This window comes from Triplophysa dalaica, chromosome 3 (assembly GCF_015846415.1).
Source record: "Triplophysa dalaica isolate WHDGS20190420 chromosome 3, ASM1584641v1, whole genome shotgun sequence".
NCBI lineage: Eukaryota > Metazoa > Chordata > Actinopteri > Cypriniformes > Nemacheilidae > Triplophysa > Triplophysa dalaica.
Window position 1 is genome coordinate 20179447 of NC_079544.1, and position 23028 is coordinate 20202474.

At 38.0% G+C, this 23028-nt stretch overlaps 1 protein-coding gene across 1 annotated transcript; it reads right to left on the reverse strand.

Annotated features, from left to right (window-relative positions):
• Positions 1–1011: 1011 nt before the first annotated feature.
• On the reverse strand, positions 1012–11676 carry LOC130417414 (uncharacterized). Its single transcript, XM_056742978.1, has 18 exons — positions 10884–11676; positions 9610–9705; positions 9069–9302; positions 8750–8897; positions 7609–7673; positions 7104–7205; positions 6930–7011; positions 6711–6851; positions 6434–6617; positions 5678–5694; positions 5064–5267; positions 4773–4902; positions 3480–4146; positions 3198–3293; positions 2785–3018; positions 2540–2687; positions 2417–2455; positions 1012–2005 (listed from the first exon to the last, which is right to left on the reverse strand). The coding sequence occupies exons 1-18, from the start codon at positions 11466–11468 to the stop codon at positions 1482–1484; spliced, it is 3696 nt and encodes a 1231-aa protein (XP_056598956.1). The 5' UTR covers positions 11469–11676; the 3' UTR covers positions 1012–1481.
• Between the last annotated feature and the right edge of the window lie 11352 nt (positions 11677–23028).

Genomic DNA, 23028 nt, shown 5'->3' on the forward strand with positions numbered 1-23028 from the left:
TTAAAAATGCTTCCATGTAGATTTGCATTGTTTGTTTGTCTGCATGTAAGTTGTAATCTTTAACATGGTGTCACAATTTTATAGATTTGGCATTTGGCAGATATTTTTATCTAAAGCCATTTAGATTCCATTCAAGGTATGCCTTTTCAGTTCAAGAACGTCCTTGAATCAAACCATGCTGCCAGTCTATTTACTGAAGCTTATTAAAGCCGACTGATATGTTACAGGATTTTTACACAAATTCTGCCATTTGAGACAAAGGATTATATCTAAACACATAGCTTTATTAATATTATTTTTATTTATGTTTTTGGTTTATTTATTTCTTATTTAAAGAAAAATGATTTGTACATGTAAATCCATGTAGTACTTCGCAGTGATTTATAAAGTAACTAAAAGCAATACTTCAGTAAAAGTACAAATATCTCGCAGAAAATTACTCTGGTAGAAGTGAAAGTAACTTTTTAGAATGACTTGAGTAAAAGTCTTAAAGTAACACATAAATATTTTACTTAAGTATCAAAAGTACTTCTTTATATTAAATCTACTTAGGTATTTCAAGTAAAGTTGAAGCAAATGTGTTTATATTTTTAGCAAAAATGGTGCTTACATAGAAATTTACCACTTTGAAAAAGCTCTGTCTCAAGGTCAGTGTTTAGAACAAAATAAAGCCAATTTGTTTAACTATTAAAATACAAGTTCAGAAACCACATCTTTACAACTTATAACTTTATAAAAGGATAGTTCCCTCCCACCCCAATATTATCCCTCTAAGAAAACAACTTGGAAAAAAATCTGAACAAATCTTCTTTGCATTTCCCTCACAGTAACAACACAGTCATTTTGATCATTCATTGAAAAATTGCTGTTTATCTTTAAAAGCAGCAGCACATTAAACCCTTGTATTGAAATTAATCGCAGAGAGCACATTTTGCACTTGCACATTGAGCTTTAACCAATGATTAGTTCAGCATTGTCATGGTGACCGGATCGACGACTTATCTATTTCAGTTCAGTTTCTATGCTTTTATTTGTAGTAACATACATGCTTGGGGGAAATGTATCGGAGTAAAAGCATACATTTTGTTCTGGAAATGTAGTGGAATAAAAGTCTGCAGAAATATAAAGACTCAAGTAAAGTACAGATACTACCAAAAAATACTTAAGTACTGTACTTAAGTATTTTTATTTCGTTACATTACAACACTGGTACTTCACAAAAAACAACACTGATACAGCACAGCAGGCAAAATAAGGCACAGCATGATACAATCAGCAGAACAGCACATCACTTTTTTGACTGTTAATAATGTTAAAAAGATCTTTACTTGCAAATTAATATTTACCCATGTTTAACTAGTATCACTCTGTATAAAAAACATAGTGATACAATTTGTGTTGTTAATATCAGTGATTCTCAATTTCTTTTAACTCTTCAAAATTCAGATACAACAGTAATGTTTGTAGAATTTCTGTATCATTTATACTGTTGGATCACACAGTTTCACAAATTTACAAACTCTAAACCCAGGATAGAGAGGTTGAGTGAATGTGGTGTGGACTCTGTGGATGAGGGTCATTGTGTCAGAGACGCTGTAGAAGGACAGAGTTCCTGCACTGTGATCCACATACACTCCTATTCTAGAAGAACTGGACACTAAGGGCAGGTCAGTTTCAATGTTATTGTGCCAGAATGAACAACTGAGCTCAGAACAATACAAACCCCAAGACTGATCATTACATCCAAATGAACACTCATCACCCTTTCCCTTCCTGCTGATACTCTTATATGACACTGAAATATCCACCCCACCACACCACTCAACCTCCCAGTAACAGCGTCCACTCACACTCTCTCTACACAACACCTGACGATAATTATCAAATCTGTCTGGATGATCAGAATAGCACTGGTCTTCTTCTGTGTTAGTAATCACTCTGCCCTTCTCAGACAGACGGAGACGTGTATGTGCTGTTTTTGGATCCAGAGTGACCTGATGATAATCTGATAGAGACAATATCAAAATAATCTGTATGTCAATTAGGAAATCTTAATTTCTATAATTAAAATTAAGCTTCAAGTTTTTTATGGACAGTCTTTGTGGAAGGTAACATAGAATATATAATTTACTGAAAGAAGACGTTCTGTTTGTTACTATACAGTATATATGTCATAATATTGAGTGTGCAAATATGTGTTTGAATGTGTGAACACTTTATAAATTGAAGTCCTTGTGTTCTATCTATTTGATGTCATAGTTTCGCTGTGGACAGACATCGTATGCACATTCATTATGATTGATGAGTAGTAACATTCTAGAGGGGGTTGTCATCATTACTAAAATCCATAATATTGCTGTTTAATTAACTCAAAATAATACCTTCAGTATGTGTCTGTGTGTTTGATGTGACTTACATTTTTTGAATGTCTCCCTGGTTGTGAGTTCAGGACAAACTATGTATCAGAAAAAATTGTCATTGATCAAACATTCAGAATGCAATAATCTTTCTAAATTTCATAGAGTAATAGATGCTTTACCTCTATCAAATGTCCTTTCTATCTGTTCTCTGCACAGACACTCCAGTTTCTCTCTAATTTTTTGAACATCGTCAAGTGAGAGGAGAGAACTGACAGTGATGTTGAGTGAGTCTGGAGATCCAGGAGGAACACAGAGAGACTGGAAACTCTACACAGACACAGACACAAAACATATTAAATACAAAACATAGTGTGAAACACATTCATCCCATTTCATAGACCACTGCCCTGTTTTTCTCTGTTACCTGGAGGAATTGGATGTGATCATCTGTGTGTGAAAGCTGCTCCAGCTCAGTGTCTCTCCTACTCAGATCATCAATCTCCTGCTCCAGACGCTTCAAGAGTTCTTCAGTTTGACTCACTGAAGTCTTTTCCTGATCTCTGATCAGCTTTATCATCTCAGAGCGACTTCTCTCAATGGAGCGGATCAGTTCAGTAAAGATCCTCTCACTGTCCTCCACTGCTGTCTGAGCAGAGCGCTGTTACAACACACACAAACACACACACAGGGCGGTGAGGTGGGGAGAGGGGTCATCCGTATTGATCAATTCAAGCTCTTACTGTTTCTTCACACTGTCTGTTACCAGAACTGGATTCCTCACCGAGTGTGAATCATCTCTTCCAGCAGTAAGCAGTTGTTTTTCTGATCAAAACTCACCTTATGAATCTCTACAGCCTCTCTCATCTCCTGAAACTCCTTCTGTCTCTCCTGAATCCTCTCCTGGTATTCTCTCTGTATTTCCTTCAGTTGTTTCTATTGGAAATAATTATAAATCAGACAAACTTTACATAAGAGTACATTTTTTAAAATCAAATAAATAAAGATAGGGCTACAAAAGGCCATAAAAATATTTATTTGTGTAGCTAATCATTTAAAGAAACATGTATTATGAAGCAAAACTGTTCTCATAGGCCTACTGTAAACATCAATCGATCTTACCTGTTTCTCGGTTCTTTCTGCAGCAGTTGATACAGTCTTATGGTTGTTGTGTTCATCCACCATACACAGATAACATATACAGCACTGATCACTACGGCAGTAAATCTCTAAAAGTTTATCATGTTGAGGGCAGATCATCTCCTGAAGTCGTCCAGTGGCATCAGTCACTTTGTGTCGCTTTCCAGAGTGAAGTTCTTCATGACGCTCAAAATGAGTTTGACAGTAAGAGCTGAGACACACCAGACATGACTTGACAGCTTTGTGTTTTCTCTCAGTACAGACATCACACTCCACATTTTCAGGTCCAGCATAACAGAGATCAGGACGAGCAACTTGTAGTTTAGTGTTCTTGAGTTTCTCCACCACATCAGCCAGCATTGTGTTTTTACCTAAAACAGGTCTTGGAGTGAAGGTCTGTCTGCACTGAGGGCAGCTGTAGACTCTCTTCTGATCCCAGTAATCCATAATACAGCTCATACAGTAACTGTGTCCACAGGGAATGGTCACTGGTTCCTTCAGAAGATCCAGACAGATTGAACAACTGAACTGATCATGAGACAAAGGAACGCTGGCTTCTGCCATTTCGATGTATGTAGAAAGAGTCAGTAAGACGGAAGAGAACACATGTCCATACTTCAGTTTCAGTTTTCCTGAAATCAGGAATTTCCTGGTTCGTGCAAACGAGTATCAGTTATTTAGTAAACAAGACCACTAGATGGCAGTCTTATACAGCATTATGATGAAGAAAAATGGGAGTTGGAGTTAGGGGAAAGAGAGGCCCCCTCACAGGATCAACTCACTTGTTTCCTACATCAACCTTGATTAGAATTGATTCAAGAATAGATATGAAACAGTGTATTTAATTCATATAAATAAATAATAAATAACAACTTAAATTATTCTTATTAACTGACCAAAGTATACCATTGTGAGAAGGATACTTTACATTAAAACCTACATTTTAAAGTTGGACATCTAATTTTGATGTCATTTCCACTATTGAATATATTACACAGGATTTAGTTCAATTACATCAGAAGAAAGTGTAATGAAATGACAGGAAAAACAACAGTGATCCCTTACTTTGCTTTTGTCAAGGAAAAAGTAATAAAATTACAGTAACTGATTACTTAGTAACTAGTTACACCCAACACAGACTGTAACTGTAACACTGAAGCATCTGAGCCTCTGCTCAACCTTGAATATGGACCAGTTTTCAGCACTCAAAAATGTTATCTATCTTTTATCTATACTGTCAGATCACACAGTTTTACTGATTCATTAACTCTAAACCCAGGATAGAGAGGTTTAGTGAATGTGGTGTGGACTCTGTGGATGAGGGTCATTGTGTCAGAGACGCTGTAGAAGGACAGAGTTCCTGCACTGTGATCCACATACACTCCTATTCTAGAAGATCTGGACACTACAGTGAGTTTAGTCACAATATTATTGTGCCTGTTATTGTGGCAGAATGAACAGGTGTTCACAGCCGTTCAAACACAAGGACTGATCATTACATCCAAACAAACACTTATCACTCTCTCCTTTCCTGCTGATGCTCTTATATCACACTGATATACGCACCCCAGTCACCACTCCACTCAACCTCCCAGTAACAGTGTCCACACACACACTCTCGACACAACACATGAGGATGAACATTAAATCTGTCTGGATGATCAGGATAAAGCTGGTCTTTAGCAGTGCGAAGATTCACCCTGTTTCCCTCAGACAGACGGAGACGTGTATGTGATCCATTCTGTGAATTATTCTGTTTGACCGTCAGTCCTGTTAGCACGAGTTTCATAAACAGAACCAGGAAATTCAGTTCAGGTTTTATATCATCACAGGGACTTAGATTTACATTTATCTAATTTACTATCAAACGTTTTTCAAAGATAAATGAACATTAAACATTAACAAGTCTTTAACTTCGCAGAAAAACTGTAAAATAACAGCCTTATGCACAGCATTCTGGGATCTAAAATGAGAAAAAAAAACTGAAAACGGTTGATGAGGATTTCTGGTTTGCGAAATGGTTTGCATGAGGCTGTTTTTTGCACTTTTTAATGTTTAATGTTCATTTATCTTTGAACAAATTTTCCAATAAATTAGATAAATATAAATCCACAGCGAGTTACTGGCAGCTTGCTGCATAACTATAGCAAATATAGATCTAGACAGATTGTTGAACTTACCATGAAATGCCACTTTACTATGCACAAAAAAGACAGAAAGACAAGACATACAACAGCTTGAACGTTTCAGTTAACGCAAACTGAATTTCCTGGTTGTGCTTCTGAAACTCGTGCAAACAGGAGTGGCAGTCATACAGTATAATCAACAAATCCACTATTTCCGTCTGTGCTGTGAACTTCACTACATCAGTGCGTTTGTTAAGCTGTTATATTGACCTGCTTCTGCTGATAAACCATGGGTCCAAAAATATAGACAAGAATGAATCAAATACTTTATCTGGATACAATTTTATTAAGGAACAAGGAAGCTACAATATGTTTTTACAGGAATAAATATTAATTTGTTTATATTGTACTAGCTGTTGTAATATGTTGAACTGTTCTTTAAACAGAACATTAAAAGGGGGTCTCAAATTTAACATCTTAAACAATGCCCTTATACATTTTTCTTTATAAATAAAAAAACACCCATAAAAGAAAACAATTCCTACAAATCCCTAGGGCTCCTTGTTTCATTTAAATGATAATAAATCGTAAATATGTTTAAACAGTCCTGCAGATTTTTTGGTCATTTTATTTTTGATAAACTATAGCCACAAGAGATATAGAAAGAGAAAACAACTAAAATATGCTTGGGTTTTTTTTATCTAGGGTACCCTGAACAGATAATACGGGCTTCATGAGGATCAAGTTTAGATTGATTATCAGATATCCTACTCATAAATCCATGTTTTTGTCCAGTTCTTACTGGGCTACTATGGTTCAGAATCAGATTCGAAGTCAGCCTCTCGTAACCAAATAAAGAAGGCATTGACAGACTTCAGGGCCGCACCCTTTCCCAGGCACTCTGCCGGGTCTTTGCTGGACTCCCATTTGAAGAAGGCCCCTTCCTTTATAATGTCCTCATCGTATAGGCAGTCAAAAACCATGCGCAGCAAATCTAGGTAAAAGTCAAACATTATTCAGCTACACTCTTAAGAGAAGTCAAAAAGTCTCTGAATGCTACTGATATGGGAGGAAAATGGGAACTCACTGGAGGGCTGCTTCATCTTCACCACGAGAGCCTGGAGAGCATAGAGCGCCTGCAACTCCTTTTCTTCATCACACAGGTACTTAGATAGCAGTCTGACCCTTTGACTAAGCTGAGTCGTATCCACCTTGTAAGTGAGGATACCTGTACAGATACATGAATGCCCAATGCAATTAAACACCAGGAACAGGTAAAACTAAGAAATGTGGATCGCACACTTACGTGTAATAGCCGATTGACACACAGACGTCATCAATGCCCGCACAAACTCATGGGAGCTTATCTGCTTCTCATCTAGGTTGGCCTTTAAAGTGCAAAAACTGCTGTTAGGTGGAATCACCCCACATGGTACCTTTTAAATAAGCATTAAACCTTAGCCAAAATACACAAGCTCACCTCTATCCAGTTGCAGATGGTCTGGTTGTCGGCTTTATCCTGCAACAACCTGTCCAGTTGTTTAGTGAGCTCCTCTCCAGTCAGCTCTTTCTTGTTGAGCTTCTCAACCAGAGTTAACACACAACATGTTAATGTGTTTCAAGCTCAAAAACCTATTTAAGATTTTTATAGTAGGAAAAATAGCTTTATACTTTTCTTTGTTCTGTTGAACACAAAATATCTTTAAAGAATGTAAAGCAAACATTTCTGAGGCACTTTTGACTACCGTTGTCGTTTTTCCTACTATGGTAGTCAATGGTGGCCAATAACTGTTTGGTTACTAGCATTCTTTCAAAAAATCTCTGTCTTCATCGGAACAAACAAATATATACCGATTTGGAACAACTCGAGGGTGAAAGAATGAAGACAGAATGTTTATTTTTGGGCGAACTGTCCCTTTAAATGTTAAACGTAAAATGTTGACAATACAAGCCCCTCTCAACCTGCTGATTGTGTAAATACTTACTTCTTGCTCAGACAGATCGGGAAATTTCTGACCTGTGTTTGGATTCACAGCGACTTGATAGTAACCTGATAGAGAGACATGAGAAATACCAAATTTCAATGTTTTAATCCGCCTGGAAACCGAGAGTTTAAAATGAGTAAACTGCATATTATGACTTCATATTTTCCTCAGCATCTAAAGATACTTATTGGGCCTCATTCATGAAACATTTGTTAATATATGTGTACATAGTGAATAACTTCCCGAAAACTTTCTTCCAGATTCACAAATACTTGTAAATGTCAGATTTGATAGTGAAATGTGTGTGTACGTTAATGAATTCCAATCAATCGCAAACAGGGAGTGCCTGCACGCTCAAAATTGACACAATCTCTGCCTCTTCACCACAGATACGCAAATTACGTATATGAGTGCTGAAATCCTCCGGACTTCATTCTCTGTTTTAGCAACATTATTGCATAAATGCATGATAGGATATATGCTGACCAATAAATTAATCAATTAAACTGTGTCACTGTGTCCACCAAAGCGTTTTTATCCAGCTGAATTGATACCTGGTGCTCTTCTGAAAACGACAAGCCGATAGCGCCTGAAAACGCTATCAAAGCACTGTACGTTTTTTCCAGAGACGCGTCGGTTGCTGTGATTTGGAATATCCATGGCAGTAACCTCTAACTAGTGTCTTATTTTTAAGAATATTACTGAATAGTCATAAAAATGCAGTAACCAGCAATAATAACTTCTCCTTTGTTGTGTATGAGGGTTGGTCAGTATAGTGTTTCATCCCCACTGTGGATGGATACCTGTGCAAAAAAAGACGAGCATCTCTGCGTGTTAACCAAAGTTAAAGAGTAAAAAATGAAAAAAGACAGGAAAAAAACTTGTGAAATATACTAATCATACACAGTGCATCAAAATGTAGTATGTTGTATATACAGAAGGTTTGAATATTTTACGCACCACTTACGTGGTAAGGAGCAGATGTAAATTTCTTTCCTTTCAACAAACATTTTGAAAAAACCTTTTCGTGAATCCGAAAATTTACGGCGAACCTACTTTACGAACCATTTACACAAAAATCGTTCTGCTCGTGTTTCATGAATGAGGCCCAAAATGTGTGTGTTTGTAAAAGATGCTTTACCTCTATCAAATATCTTTTGTATATTTTCTCTGCACAAACGCTCCAGTTTCTCTTTACTTATTTTTACATGATCAAAAGAAAGTAGAGAAAGGAGAGTGATGCAAAATGAGTCAGTAGATCCAGGAGGAACGGAGACAGACTGGAAACTCTATACAGACACAAAGACAAACATAAACGTATCTGGTTGCAAATGTAACATTGGTTCCCTGAGAAGAGTGAATGAGCTACTGCAGGTTCCCTCTCATGTGCACGGAAGTACACACTTCATGCTTCTTTTCTTATGTATACTTTATTATATACACTCTGATACCCCTATTACCTGGAGGAAATGGATGTGATCATCTGTGTGTGAAAGCTGCTCCAGCTCAGTATCTCTCCTCCTCAGATCATCAATCTCCTGCTCCAGACGCTTCAAGAGTTCTTCAGCTTGACTCACTGCAGTCTTTTCCTGATCTCTGATCAGCTTTATCATCTCAGAGCGGCTTTTCTCAATGGAGCGGATCAGTTCAGTAAAGATCCTCTCAGTGTCCTCCACTGCTGCCTGAGCAGTGCGCTGTAACAACAGAGAGAGAGAGAGAGAGAGAGAGAGATTTGCGTATATTATCATAAATCACTTTAAGTTGCACTACATAAATCACACTTTATTTTATTACTATAATTATCTTTCATTTTGTTTGATTACATACTTGCACTATTTGAATGCAGCCCACCTGCAAATGCTTTGGCAATACCAATGTACACTTTGTAATTTCAATATAGCACAAATAAATTGAAATTGAGAGGAGCATTAGAATCCATTACTTTACTCAGCTCAGTCCTAAAGAGCTCTTCCAGCACCTGATCTTCTGATAATAACTCACCTCATGAGTCTTCACAGTCTTTTTTAACTCCTGAAGCTCCTTCTGTCTTTCCTGAATCCTCTGTCGGTATTTACTTTGTGTTTCCTTCAGTTGTTTCTGTTGAATGTGGAATAATGATAAATCATGTAAACTGTACATTTATTTCACTGAAAAAACTGAAACGTTGGACAACCTGATGTCAAAATTACGTCAACTTGTTACAAGCAATTTTATTAGTTTTTCTCAAATCATTTTAATGGCTTGGTTCAAATCAAAATTTATTTCAGCTTTAGTTGGGCTCTTGACTCTTATATTTTAATAAGCTAAGTTTTCATTGTCTGTTGTGAGAGTGTGTTAAAATACATTTGTTGAGCCATTGAAAACTAAGATCCATTGGGATGGTGTGATTGGTGACTGTAATCATTGTGTGGTTATTTACATATTTGCCTAGGAGTGTGTTATTAATGTGTGAATACTGTGTGATCCTGCAGTGTGTGATACTTAAACACAATATGAACTAATAGAAAACGGTCCTAAAATTTTAAAATTTCTGACTCAATTTGACATCAAGAATAAGTGTTTGAATCTTAACCATAGTGACAAATAACAAAAGAAAGCTTCATAGGGTAATGCATGCTGGGTAACATCATAGTACAAAACCCATTCATGACTCCCAGCATGCATTGCAGTTGATCTGTTTATCTAAATTAGTTTGATGATTGTCACCATTATTGAGGTTTGTTGATGTATAAGTGTGCAAAGACAATTGACCATTTATTTTATTATCACAGTACTGTATATCTTTGCATTTGTGAACCAGGCCATTTGAATCAGTCATTAAAGATCAACCTCCAAATAATTAAGTGTCACTTCTCATCTTTATTAAAGCTTAGACATCACAAAACTTAACTTTAGAGCATCTCTTCTTTTCGTATTAATACACAAGTGTTTTATTGAAATACTATTGAAAACACTTAAAGAGAAATGAGACTTACTTAACCAAAATCAGGGATTAAAAGCCCAAATAAAGCAAACACTGATCACAATAAAGGGTGTTTGATGAAATGTATACATTTTGATTTGACCCAAGCTATAAAAATTATTTGAGAAAAACTAATAAAATTGCGTGTAACAAGTTTTTTAAGCTATCCAAAGTAAAAGGATTTTTTTCAATTTTCAGTGTAAATAAAGAAATATGTTACTTAAAGACAAATTATGATGATCTTTCGCTAGTATGCCCACAAAGACACATTTATTATGGAGCAAATCTGATCACATTAACACATCACTCTTACCTGTTCTTCAATCCTCTCTTCTTCAGCTGATACAGTCATATGATTTTTGTGCGTTCCTGCCATGCACTGATAACATATACAGCTCTGATCAGTACAACAGTAAAACTCAAGAAGTTTATCATGTTGAGAGCAGATCATCTGCTGAAGTCTTTCAGTGGCATCAGTCACTTTGTGTCTCTTGCCTTTGAATAAATTCTCATGTTGTTCAAGATGACTTCGACAGTATGAGTTGAGACACACCAGACAGGATTTGACAGCTTTGTGTTTTTTACCAGTACAGGCGTCACACTTCACATCTCCAGGTTCAGCATAACATTGATCGTGTGCTTGTAGTTTAGTGTTCTTGAGTTTCTCCACCACTTCAGCCAGCATTGTGTTTTTACCTAAAACAGGTCTTGGAGTGAAAGTCTGTCTGCACTGAGGGCAGCTGTAGACTCTCTTCTGATCATCCTGATCCCAGCAGTCTGTAATACAGCTCATACAGTAACTGTGTCCACAGGGAATGGTCACTGGTTCCTTCAGTAGATCCAGACAGATTGAACAGCTGAACTGATCCTGATCCACTGAAATACTGGCTTCTGTCATTTTACTGTATGTTTGAGAAATGAAGATACAACCGGCGAAACTCTGCGCAACAGCTTAGTTTCGTTTTTCCTCAAATTTCCTGTTTTCAAAACACTGCCGGTGATCATAAACTAAACCACCAGATGTCAGTCTCATACAGAAACTCATAAAGGTTTTTAACATGGTGCGCTCCCGCTAATGATTTGACAAATTGGTGGAGTCGCGGATTAACACGTTCCGAGTGTTGTGAAAATGTAGGTGCGTTCAATTTGGCGGTAAGTGAAAAGCGAAGTGGACTTAAAGGGACAGTTCATCCAAAAATGAAAAAATATGTCATTATGTCATCAGCATAACAATAAACAAAACAATGTTGTTTTCCTACTATGGTAGTGATGTCATTCTTTCAAACATCTCTCTCTGTGTTCATTGGAACAATATGACGTATGACGTTTAACAGTTGTCTGATGCAGACAGATCAGATATCCTCCTCTCTAAGGCTCTGTTTGGTAAGGGTTTGGTAAGTGAGCTAACGGGGTCATGCGTGTCACAATAATATTGCTCTCTGGGAAAAAAAGCGTGTAAACTTTTCAGCCCACTAACCCACTTTTCAATTGTTCCCAGCACCAGACAATGGAGACAAAGGGTTTCATAACTAGTTAACAATACCTGTATGTTCTTAAACATTATGGTTGTCCAGGTTTCTATTGTAATGGGCTTGTTTGGGTGTATTGTTGTTGCTTTATTGTCCCAACCCCTTCTGACACTCAAATACACTCAAGCGGTACTCTCATTGTGCGTCAAACTCCGATGGGATGTCATGAGTGGTTCTGGTGTTTCAGGGCTCAACCAACCAACGACAAAACTTGTTGGAACAGAATGGTTGAGGCGAACAGCCTGCAAAACAACTCACACCCCCACTAGGGCTTAGTTCTGCAAAATGTTTAAAAAACATTTAAAGCTTTACAAAAATGGATGAGAGCAACTCTTAACCTTTTGCGGAATCTTATAGTATAAGGGCTATAAAATGACCTAAGCTTTGCATTTCTTTTGCATTTTTGCATTTGATCCATCAATCTACAAATGCTATATTGATTTCAAATGTATGATTTTTGTCAAGCAAGCATTTTTAAATTGCATAAAACATAACTTCAGTTCATTATTTGTAAACAGCTTTTGTTAGCTTCAAACTCAGGTACAAGTTAAAAACCTGTGGTACACAAGCTAATGGTCTTTCTTTCTCCCAAGTCTTTCAGCTCTTGCGTTAAGTGTGGTGATCAGCATCTCGCTGTGGAGGAAAGTGGAAGAGCACCATAAAGTGGACAAGAGGGGTGGGAGCGGTGGGCAGATTAATCAGGCAACTTCAAAGAGAGCACCAGGGTGGAGGGAGGAAACCGGGCAAAAGATAAATGAACACCAACCGCCTGTTTGATTATCCTGTGCCATCTCTCTGTGCTTCTGTTGGCAGTTAGACGGCACAATCATTGTGCTGGGTCCGCATGAAACGCAATGACCACGCTGTCGGCTCCTGGTTTTATTCTGCATGCCAGAAGAGGAGGAGGATGTGACTCTTGTTGGCCTTATTTCTGTGTGATATGTTCTGTCTTTTGATCTGTTCCTTTGATCATATATTAGGTGTTTTAAAACTTTGTTCACCAAACATAACTAAATACTTCTAACTGATTCCTCCATTCTGATATCAACCTGATTTCTTAAATATTATTCTCACTCCGACCGATCTCCACACTTTCTTTCTCATGTGCTGCTGTATTTCAAAGGAGGTCGTGGCACGTACAATCCCATACTGTATGCGGCCTGTAGAGCTTGTGTGAAGCACTTTAAAAGCTGGCAGCCGTTCCGCATGTCCTCTCTGTGTTCGTTCTTCGCTAAGTTGGCTCAAAGATGACTCCAATTTGGGTCTTTGATATACTGACTGCAGACTCAGCACACGTAGATTACACAGTGTTCCTCTCTGGTCTTTAGACAGACTCGCTAATCTCACCACACTTCATCACAAAGCATGTCATGTGGCCACATCAAAGAGATGCCACCAACCTGATACCGTGTGACAGCATAAAATGATCGTTCATTAGCTCTGAAGTCTGGCTTTGCGTTTTTTTCTTTATGTTATGCTTTGTTCTATTCAGTAACGCCTGTGGGATGTCGTCATGTGCTATCTTATTAAACGAGAAATATGATTGAAGACAAGTGATCCATTCAACTAAAAAACAGGTCATGGTTGTTGTGATGTTTTTTACTAATTGATAAGATGATGTTGAATTTAATTTCACTAAAGATTTGGGGCATTTTACAAAAGGGTCAATAAGCAAAAATCTAACACTTTATTGCACGAATCAGTCTGCTCAACCTATTGTTTAAGATCTCATAATAGAGGAAATCTGTTAAACTTTGTTGAGATGGGGTGTCTATGGTTTCATCAGACACACGTGCCTGGCCCGAAGTTAAGTTCCGATCTGGTTATAACATAACAATTTGTTTTATATTTAATTTATATGAATTAATATTAATATTTGATTGTATTTTAATTTAATTAAATGACATTGAAACTACTCGGCAGTTATTGATTCTTAACATTGACATTAAGTTTGGGCCACATTACACATAACATTTGTTGTTGCCACTGAAACGTAGAGGGATATTGACACTTTAAATTGTAAATGACAAATAACATTATTTCTTTGTTTCTTTCTATTTCTTATCTTATAAGTATGGATAAGAGCGGCTTTCTTTTGTTAGAATCTTCAGAACAGGTGCAAGATTCAAGGTGCATTTGAACACAATTTGAAAATGGTTTGCTCAGAGCTCAGAAGTTTTGTTTCATTCAAATATCAACTAAGCCTTAAGTTTCTCCTAAACTTGAAACAAAGACAGTTGTTAAAATAAGTTAAGTAGCACTGTTAAAAAATATGGTGATTTTACATGAAACAACTTACACGTAAAAAGGTCAATTTTAAAGCTGTGAAATCAAATGAAATATACCTTTTAAATGGTGTAAATGTAAGTAAAACTGCTTAAGTAAATCTGAGGACTCGATAATTTCTATTCTAATTCTCCAAAAACATTAAGTGTATATTAAAAATATATATATTTAATTTAATACAAAGTTTCTTCATTTAAAGTTTGCATTTGCTCTCCATTTAATCTCCTTGATGTCTGAAGAAATAATATAGATATGTAATGAAGTAATCTCATCTGTAATTTTTTCCTTTTTGACAGGTCTTAGTATTGTAAAAGCCAAATATTAAACTCAGGCAAAATGATGTAAATGCTTGAAATATTACTGGCGTCCTTTACAATGTTGTGAAAGCTGGGATGACCACCAAATTTGGAAGTATAACAAACTTTTCTATGAACCCTCAAACCAGTACTGAGTAAACAAACTGCAATGAGGATGGGCTGAGCTGAGAAAGATGCAATGATCTGAACTGACAATAGTTTAATGGAGCACATAAAAGCGTGAAAGTGATCAAGGAGGTCGGCGTGCCTGTGATCGCCACGTTCGCTCGCTTTGATGAACTCTTGGGGAGGAGCACAATGCTCTCATTCAGAGATTGACCGAATGACAGATGCTCTCACTCTCTCTCTCCGTCCCTCCAACATTAATGAATTCAAATGACCCGCCCCCTACCCATCTCTTTCTTCCACCTCCCTTCTTTTCTTTTTCTCTCTCACCACTGAACTAAACCAATTCCAGCCTTGGCAAGTTCCTCTCGATTCGGTCTCATGAATTCAGCTGGGAGTGCATTGGCCCTGCACGCCCACCCCTTTAAAGAGTTGTGCTCTTGCATATATCTTCAGGAATACTACATGCACTTCAATCATTTCATCAGCATCTATCACAAACTGAGACTTAAAGAGGGATTGTGAGCGATAGCTAAGCCAGTCAGGAGGCACCCTAGCGCACTCTTTGCGAAAGAAGCCGAAGTCCATCGATGTGCTCATCTGTGGTTCATCTTTTGCACAGCAGGAAGGTCACTATATTTCAACAAGTCTGTCCATTCAAAATTAATTTTCCTTAGAAAGACTCACCTGGTGACAGGTGAGTGGAATCATGGGATTGATGTTGTTGCTGCTATTGATGGTCATTGATTGGAGCGGGGGAGCACCACCAGTGAGGGAGATCTACAGGATGCCACAGATCACGCTCAAAGGTACGCCAGGTGTTCAGATATATTTCTTTACTTATCAGATGCAGATCTTATGTTGCTGTTCTAGAAATTTGTCTTACACTCTTAAAACAAAGCTGCTTAAAAGAATCATCACAGCGATGCCATAGAAGAACCTTTTTTTGTTGCACAAAGAACCATTTAGTGTGTTCGTAAAAGAACTCTTTCTTATTTTTTAATAATCTGAAGAACCTTTTTTTGCCACATAAAACCTTTTGTGAGAAAGAAAGGTTCTTCGGATGTTGAAGGTTCTATACAGCCTTACCAAAACACGAAGAGTTGAAATGCCAGCTTGTGACCGTACCATTTTTCTTTTATGTAATTAAGCTCCACATAACTCCATTAAGTGTATTTGTATTTTTGGTAAAATATCTTTTTAATTATGGCGTCCATGAGGTGATATTTCATCTTCATGAAACATCTGCAGATTTTAAAATGCCAAAGAATCAAAACTGAACTCTTGTGTGTGTGTTTGGTGGAGTCACCGCATGAAAGCCAGAGTTTGGACCGGTAATTGAGGTCCCAGCTGTGATGTTGCTTTCTGGCATAAAGAGAAGAGGGGACAACTGAATGATGTTCAGATTTTTCTCAAAGATTTAAATTGAAATATACAGCAAGCAGCTGTAGAGCAATTTTAGAGCAATTATTACGGCAATACTATGTTGTCTTTGCCAATAAAAAAAGAAAACCACAAGACAGTTCCAGGTTTATTCCTAGTTGCAACATTTCTCACTTTTTTTTGTGCAAACCTGACTTTAATGTTTTCAACATAGCACATGCTTGGTTGGTTGGCTTTGGGGTTGTTTTGAGCCATGTCCTGTAGTAATTTTTACCTGCACGTCTCTCTCTGTAGCGCTGTCTGATAGAGGAACTGTAGTGATGGAGGCCGCTCTATCCCGCGCCCTGTCTGCGGTAGATTCAGCAATATCAGACCGCAGTAAGGTGGAGGCGGGCTGCAGGGGCTGTGTGCCCTGTCTGTTTCAGGACTGTGGACAGCGAACAGGCACCTGTGGTAGGCATGAGCACACACATTTTCACATTCAGAACTCTTTGACTCTGAAGAATTTAAGTTGTAGTAATAATGATGGCCATTCCATAGCATCTCTGGAAGCAACACAGTCGGAGCCAAGCTGTGAGACGATCTTTCGTGCTCAGCAGGAATCAGATGAAGGCGAGCGGAGCTGGCTGCTCAGTCAAGCCTGTGGCTTTTACAGACGCCGTTGCACACCTGCTCAGCTGAACAAAGACTCGTGCATCAGAGTCATGGGGGAGAGCTGCAGCGCTCGTGTCCTGCATTGCACTCTGCTTAACACTATGCAGAACCTGGAGCCGGCCACACAAACAACAACGCAGGGTAAACACGTGCATATACAAGGAATAGATCACCCAAACATGCTATACTTTTTTAAGGAATGCTCATTTGTCAACTTGATTTACACTTTGCCTTCATGCAGCTGTGTGTGGTCAGCGTCTGTCCATCATGCAAAATCTGACACAGCCTCGCTCTCGTATCATGGGAGGGTCTCGTGCCCCACTTGGCAGTTGGCCGTGGCTGGTAAACCTGCGGCTGGATGGGGCCCTGATGTGTGGAGGTGTGTTGGTGGACAGCTCTTGGGTCGTCACTGCTACCCACTGCTTTACTGGGTAAGAAAACAAACAAAATGGCCCTCTTGCTTTTCCAAAGTTTTTGAAGTTGAGATAAGTATAAGTGTAACTTTTATGATTAGGAGTCGTAGTGAAAGTTCATGGACGGCTGTGGTAGGGGAGTTTGATCTCAAGAAAACCGACCCTGATGAGCAGGTCATGAAGGTCAATCGCATCATCACCCATCCGAAGGTAAATACATCACACGATTCACAAAGTTTCCTTTTACCTAAACTTTACTCAGAATTAAAAAAATGACGTGTATGACAATTGCAATTGACTTGCAAGTAAATTTAATAACAAAAACATAATTGTTAAGTTAGTAGAAACAATATGTTGAACATAAATGCATCTCTCTTCTTTCTCATTATAGTTTAACCCAAAGACATTCAATAACGACATTGCTCTGGTTGAGCTCAGTTCTCCGGTTATTCTGTCTGAACGGGTCACACCTGTCTGTTTGCCCTCTGACCTCGATCCACCAACTGGTACACCATGTCTGGTAGCCGGCTGGGGTTCCCTGTATGAGGGTAAGGGAACACACATCACTTTAAATTTTCGAAAGGCCTGCATATAGTTTTTAATTAAATGTCTGTATTTTCTTTGTGTGTAGATGGTCCCTCTGCAGATGTGGTAATGGAGGCAAAGGTACCTCTGCTGTCTCAGACCACCTGTCGCAATGCACTTGGAAAGGAGCTTCTCACTAACACAATGTTTTGTGCTGGGTACCTGTCTGGAGGCATTGACTCATGTCAGGTATCACAGTCACATACATTGTAAACACCAGACCTGCTTTAGAAACATCTCATGTGCTTTAACAACATACTTGCTTTAAAAACATTTAAGTTGCTTTATTAACACCACATTTAAATTAAGAAAGATCCATTTTTTATATAGCGCAAACATAATCTCAAACCTGGATTAAAAACATCTCATCTGTATTTGTCACGTTGCATATGCACAGGGCGATTCAGGAGGACCACTGATATTCCAGGACAGTTTATCGGGACGTTTTCAGCTCTTTGGCATCACCTCTTGGGGCGATGGGTGTGGGGAGAAAGGAAAGCCTGGGGTGTACACACGGGTCACTGCTTTCTCTGACTGGGTCATGGCAGAGATACAGAGTGAGTTACATGTTACATAAACACTAGCATACTATTAAACCAACCTTACTTTCTTTCTATTTGAAAAGTTTTAAAAACACAATTTTTGGTATAACATTCTTCGCATTCAGAATCCCTTGGGAGTCGAGAGCCCACATGTCCTGAGATGCTTAAGACAACCGATCTGTCTGAAGAGCAACAGATGTCAGAGTTCACCACCCTCTGCCACTTCTATACACTGTCCTGCCCTTCGACTCTTGACCCCTCTGACTGCCAGCAACTCGCTCAAGACAAATGCCAAAGCCAATTTAAAAAGTGCCGTAAGTTGCCCCGGTTATCATTAAGTGATGAAGTTTGTGTTTTTATTAGAGCTTATAAGATAGCTCCCACAGCTCCGATGGAAACTTCAAAGGCGAAACATTGTCCTGTCCTAACATACATCAATGGAAAGCTTTCAGTTGATGTCTAAGTCTCAGTCTTGTGACTGGTTTGTGGTCCAGGGTCACATAATTTTGAAGTATACTGTATTTCTATATAAGTACAGTATAGAAATGTATAAGTTTACTGAAAGTATACTTATATATTTTGTTTTGTTTACTAATAGCACTCTTTTTTGTAAGAGTCCTTATTTCTCTTTCTGCCGTCCATTTCTCTGTAGAGTTACATTCCTTCCTGCAGACTCTGTTGGACCTGCTTCAGAGGGCCGATGACTACATTAGAGACAATGTTGATCTGAGCTTTTTCACGCAGACTCTTCCTCAGCTGGTGGAGAACGTCTACAACGCTGCTCATATGACACGACAACGCAGAGACGCACCTGAAACAGGTACAGCCATTAAACTGTACTACACTGTACATTTATTGGCAAGACTGAGGAAAGATGGAGAGTACAGTACAGTGCTCTGCAGGAGGCAGTATTATATCAGAAAAAGTAGTCATCATTTTCTCTGGTTAAGTATGGTTTATTGTATATGTTACATTACCATCATAATTCAGGATCTTAATTCATCCTAAATTTCTTATTTTTATTATCAATTTATTATTCTCAAAGAGCAGGTAGAATTGCCAGCACTCTTCCAGAAAGTGGGCCCCCTGGTGGACGACTGGGAGAACTACCTCAGAGACATTGCTGAAGATCTGGATCAACAAAATAAGGTGAAGAACTCCAAGCAACTGTCTCAGGAGGAGCAACTCTTTATACCGGTACATTTCTGCAGATGCTGTCTTGCTTGTGATGAACCAACGTACTAACTACTAACTTTTTGGAAAGATAACCATAAACTGATTTTAAATAACATTTTCAGGATGGAGACACGGAAAAATCACCTGTTCATCAGCTAGACAGAGCACTTCGCTCCTCCATTGCTGCCTTGCGCTCCAAACTGGAGTCACTTCGCATTCCTGTCATTCCAGAATTAGAATATCTGTTTCAAAGGAATTTCAGCATTCCCACCACCGGGATACCACAACAGGATAACACTGCTCAGATATTTAAAGCTCTGACAGGAAGCGATACGGGAAGCGTGATGACCGCCTACACTCAAGAGAATATGGATACAGCATCTGTGAAAACTTCTGCTCAACCACTAAGAACACTGGGCCCTGCTGAATCATTGCTTGATAAAAACTCTGTTCCTACCAAGAATCCTCCGCCACTCTTCAAAAGTAAGACTATGAAATAGGATTTGGGTTTTTATAGTTTAATAGTTCACCTAATTCTGCAATTCTGTTATGAATTGATGTATGAGTGAACAATTTAATTCTTCGCTAACACATTAAAGGATATTATAATGAAATACATGAATAGCCAGCTGGTTTCTAGATTTATTACTCAGCAAGAAAGTATGTGATGCTTGCTAATCATTTCTTCAAACGCCACAGTCGGTTTTAGTAAAAATATTTAAAGCATTTTCTTAGAAAAATTTAGGAAAATAAGAAATTACTGTAAATCAAATTTTAATGTATACCACAAAAACTGTACTATTAGTATTAAACTTGGAACATATATTTGTATAATAATCTGCCTATACAGCCTGTTAAAATTAAAATAAAAGCGCTTGATGTTATTCCAGAAGTCCTTCGCAGGAGGAAGAGAGATCTGCACAAGAGACGTACGCGAGCAACAAACGACAAAGGTAAAATTTTCAGTTGATTTTGGTATTTTCCTCCCAAAAAAGTGAACAAGCTTCTGTTTCATTTTTGTTTCAAAGGAATATTTTTTTTAAAATACATTTTTGTTATTTAACATGTTAAAGAATGTGTTTGGTAAGTTTTTTTGCCTTGTGTAGTTTGCTCAGGAGTTACTGAATCTGCTCAGCTGGTCAGCACTACCAAGCAGATGTACAACTGGATCCTGGCTGTTCCCTCTAACAACCTAAACATGATCTTCCAAGAGGTGTGTGTCAAAAGTTTCATAAAAAAATCTCAAATGTTTTTATGTTCTGTAAATATTTTAATTTTGCATGCATCTCATTGTGCGTGTTGTGCCAGGTGCTGGTTGACCTGAACTCTAAGAATGAACACGGTTTGTATCAGTCACGGATCAAGGCTACTGTTGGTGGGCGACCGTTCACTTTTTACAGCTTGGTGGGCCTGGAGACAGAGGCGTTCTACAGGAGCATGCCACGCATCATTGGCATTGCCATTGATGCTCTCAAAACGTAAATGAAAGCGGAAATGATGCTGTAACTGGATGCTGTAAGGCGTTGCCAACATTACAAACCCACATCATAAAGGGATTGCTTTTCAACAGCTCTGCCTCTCAGAATGAGTTGTGCTGGACAGCTGGCACTTTTCTGGACGATGAACGATCCCAGCTGGTCACTGCAATCTAGGACTGACCTGAACTGACAGTGATGCTATTTCCACCCCGATTTAACTTATTCAGCAGGAGCATAGGTTGATCCTACTGCCCAACCTGCAAACTGTACAGATATTATATTTGATGTTCTTTATCTATTTATTTGCATTTAGTATTTGTATTTTTATATTATCTAAATCTTTATGGAAAAATATCAAAATTAAAGTTTGAGACATGACCTGACCTGATATTTAAATGTTTGTCTTTATACTTTTAATTTGTTTACTTACACAAAAATTGCATTGATTCAATGTTCTAACCTTTCATTTGTTGTTTTCATTTGTACTTGTTATTCCTTTTTTCATGCAAAGTCACTTATGCATCCCAATTAACATATTCTGCACTATATTGTTCTGTAAATAGTATATAGTACAGAAATTCTGGCATCATTTATTCATCCTTATTTAAAACACTTAAGGCTTCAAAATATATGTATTTTTGTGTTCCGCATAAGATAGACAATCAGGTTTTGAATGCACAAGGGTGAATAAATGATGAATTTAAATTTTTGGGTGAACTGTCACTTCAAGGGCTCAGAAAGGCAAGTAATCTGGAGCTTGTTTACCTCTGCCAGATTTCTAAGCAGCCAAGCTTGAGTGCCGCACATAAAAGTCTTCGGCTCCTCCACAACTGAGCATCTCTGTCAACAGTAGGCAGCTTTAGAGAACACAGGGGAGCTGTTTTATTTGGCTCCGGTTTGATCTGTGAGCGACAGCGTGAGGTGTTGTTGAATACGGGAACTGAGCTAATTGTGCTCTTCTGTGACAGGTGTCTCTGAATTACTTGCAAACGCCGCTCAGATTCTTTCTTTGGAAGTGATTCTAATCCATTAGGCTTCCAGAGAGACTATTAAAGATTCTGCTGGATACTTGAGCAACGGCATGTCACATTAGCACTTAATAACCCTGCCTTCCCTACAAATTCCTGATCTCGTCTAGTATATCACCTTCAACAGAATTCTATTCTATTCCATTCCATGCAATTGAAGTTATTTTAGAATATGTCTTGCATCTTATTATTTTCAAAAACAAGTTATTTTAGTGTTCCAAAGTGATGCGGGAAAGGAAAGCTTGAATAAACCTTAAAGGGATAGTTCACTCAAATTTTTTAATTCAGTCATCATTTAGATACAGAATTTGGAAGAATGCTTGCAACCAAACAGGTCTAGGCCACCATTGACTAACTTAGAAGGAAAATTACACTGGTAGTCAAAAGTGTTTCAGAACTGTTTACATTTCTACATTCTTCAAAATTATAAAGCCATTTTTCCTACTATGGTAGTAAGTGGTTGCCAAAAACTGTTTGGCTACAAGCATTCTGCCAAATATCATCAGAACATAGAAATTTATACAGATGTGGAACAATAGTGTGAGAAAATGAAGACAGAATTTTCATAATTTTCAAATCATTTTTGGGTGAACTGTTCCTTCAATTTCCTAATGTATCTTCTGCTCAATATCCTCTTATGCTTTTATAAATATACATTTCATAGAGGCTTAAAGTGCAACAACAGATTATATTCGGAAGCCCCTATTAGCACCCACTTTACAGTTTATGGATTAGCCTCCACATATAGTTTTGCTGATAGAGGGTGATAAAGGGTCCAATCTGTGGATCATTTAATCTTTTCTATTTCCCAAAACATCATCTTAAATACTCTCACTAGCTTCTCTAAAACCAAAGCATTTGTGTATAGAATTCATGGTGGCATGAGTCTTTAGTCTAGCAGACGGCAGTCACTAGACAGGGGTAAACGTAGGATAACTGATGACAGGCGTCATCTCAGGGCA

Coding starts and splice junctions, on each gene's coding strand:
- LOC130417414 (XM_056742978.1), bottom strand. CDS start 11,468: ATGACAGAAGCCAGTATTTCAGTGGATCAGGATCAGTTCAGCTGTTCA. Junction 9,303..9,609: donor AGACTGTGAAGACTCATGAG/GTGAGTTATTAT, acceptor CTGTTGTTACAG/CGCACTGCTCAGGCAGCAGT. Junction 3,294..3,479: donor CAGAAAGAACCGAGAAACAG/GTAAGATCGATT, acceptor TATTTCCAATAG/AAACAACTGAAGGAAATACA.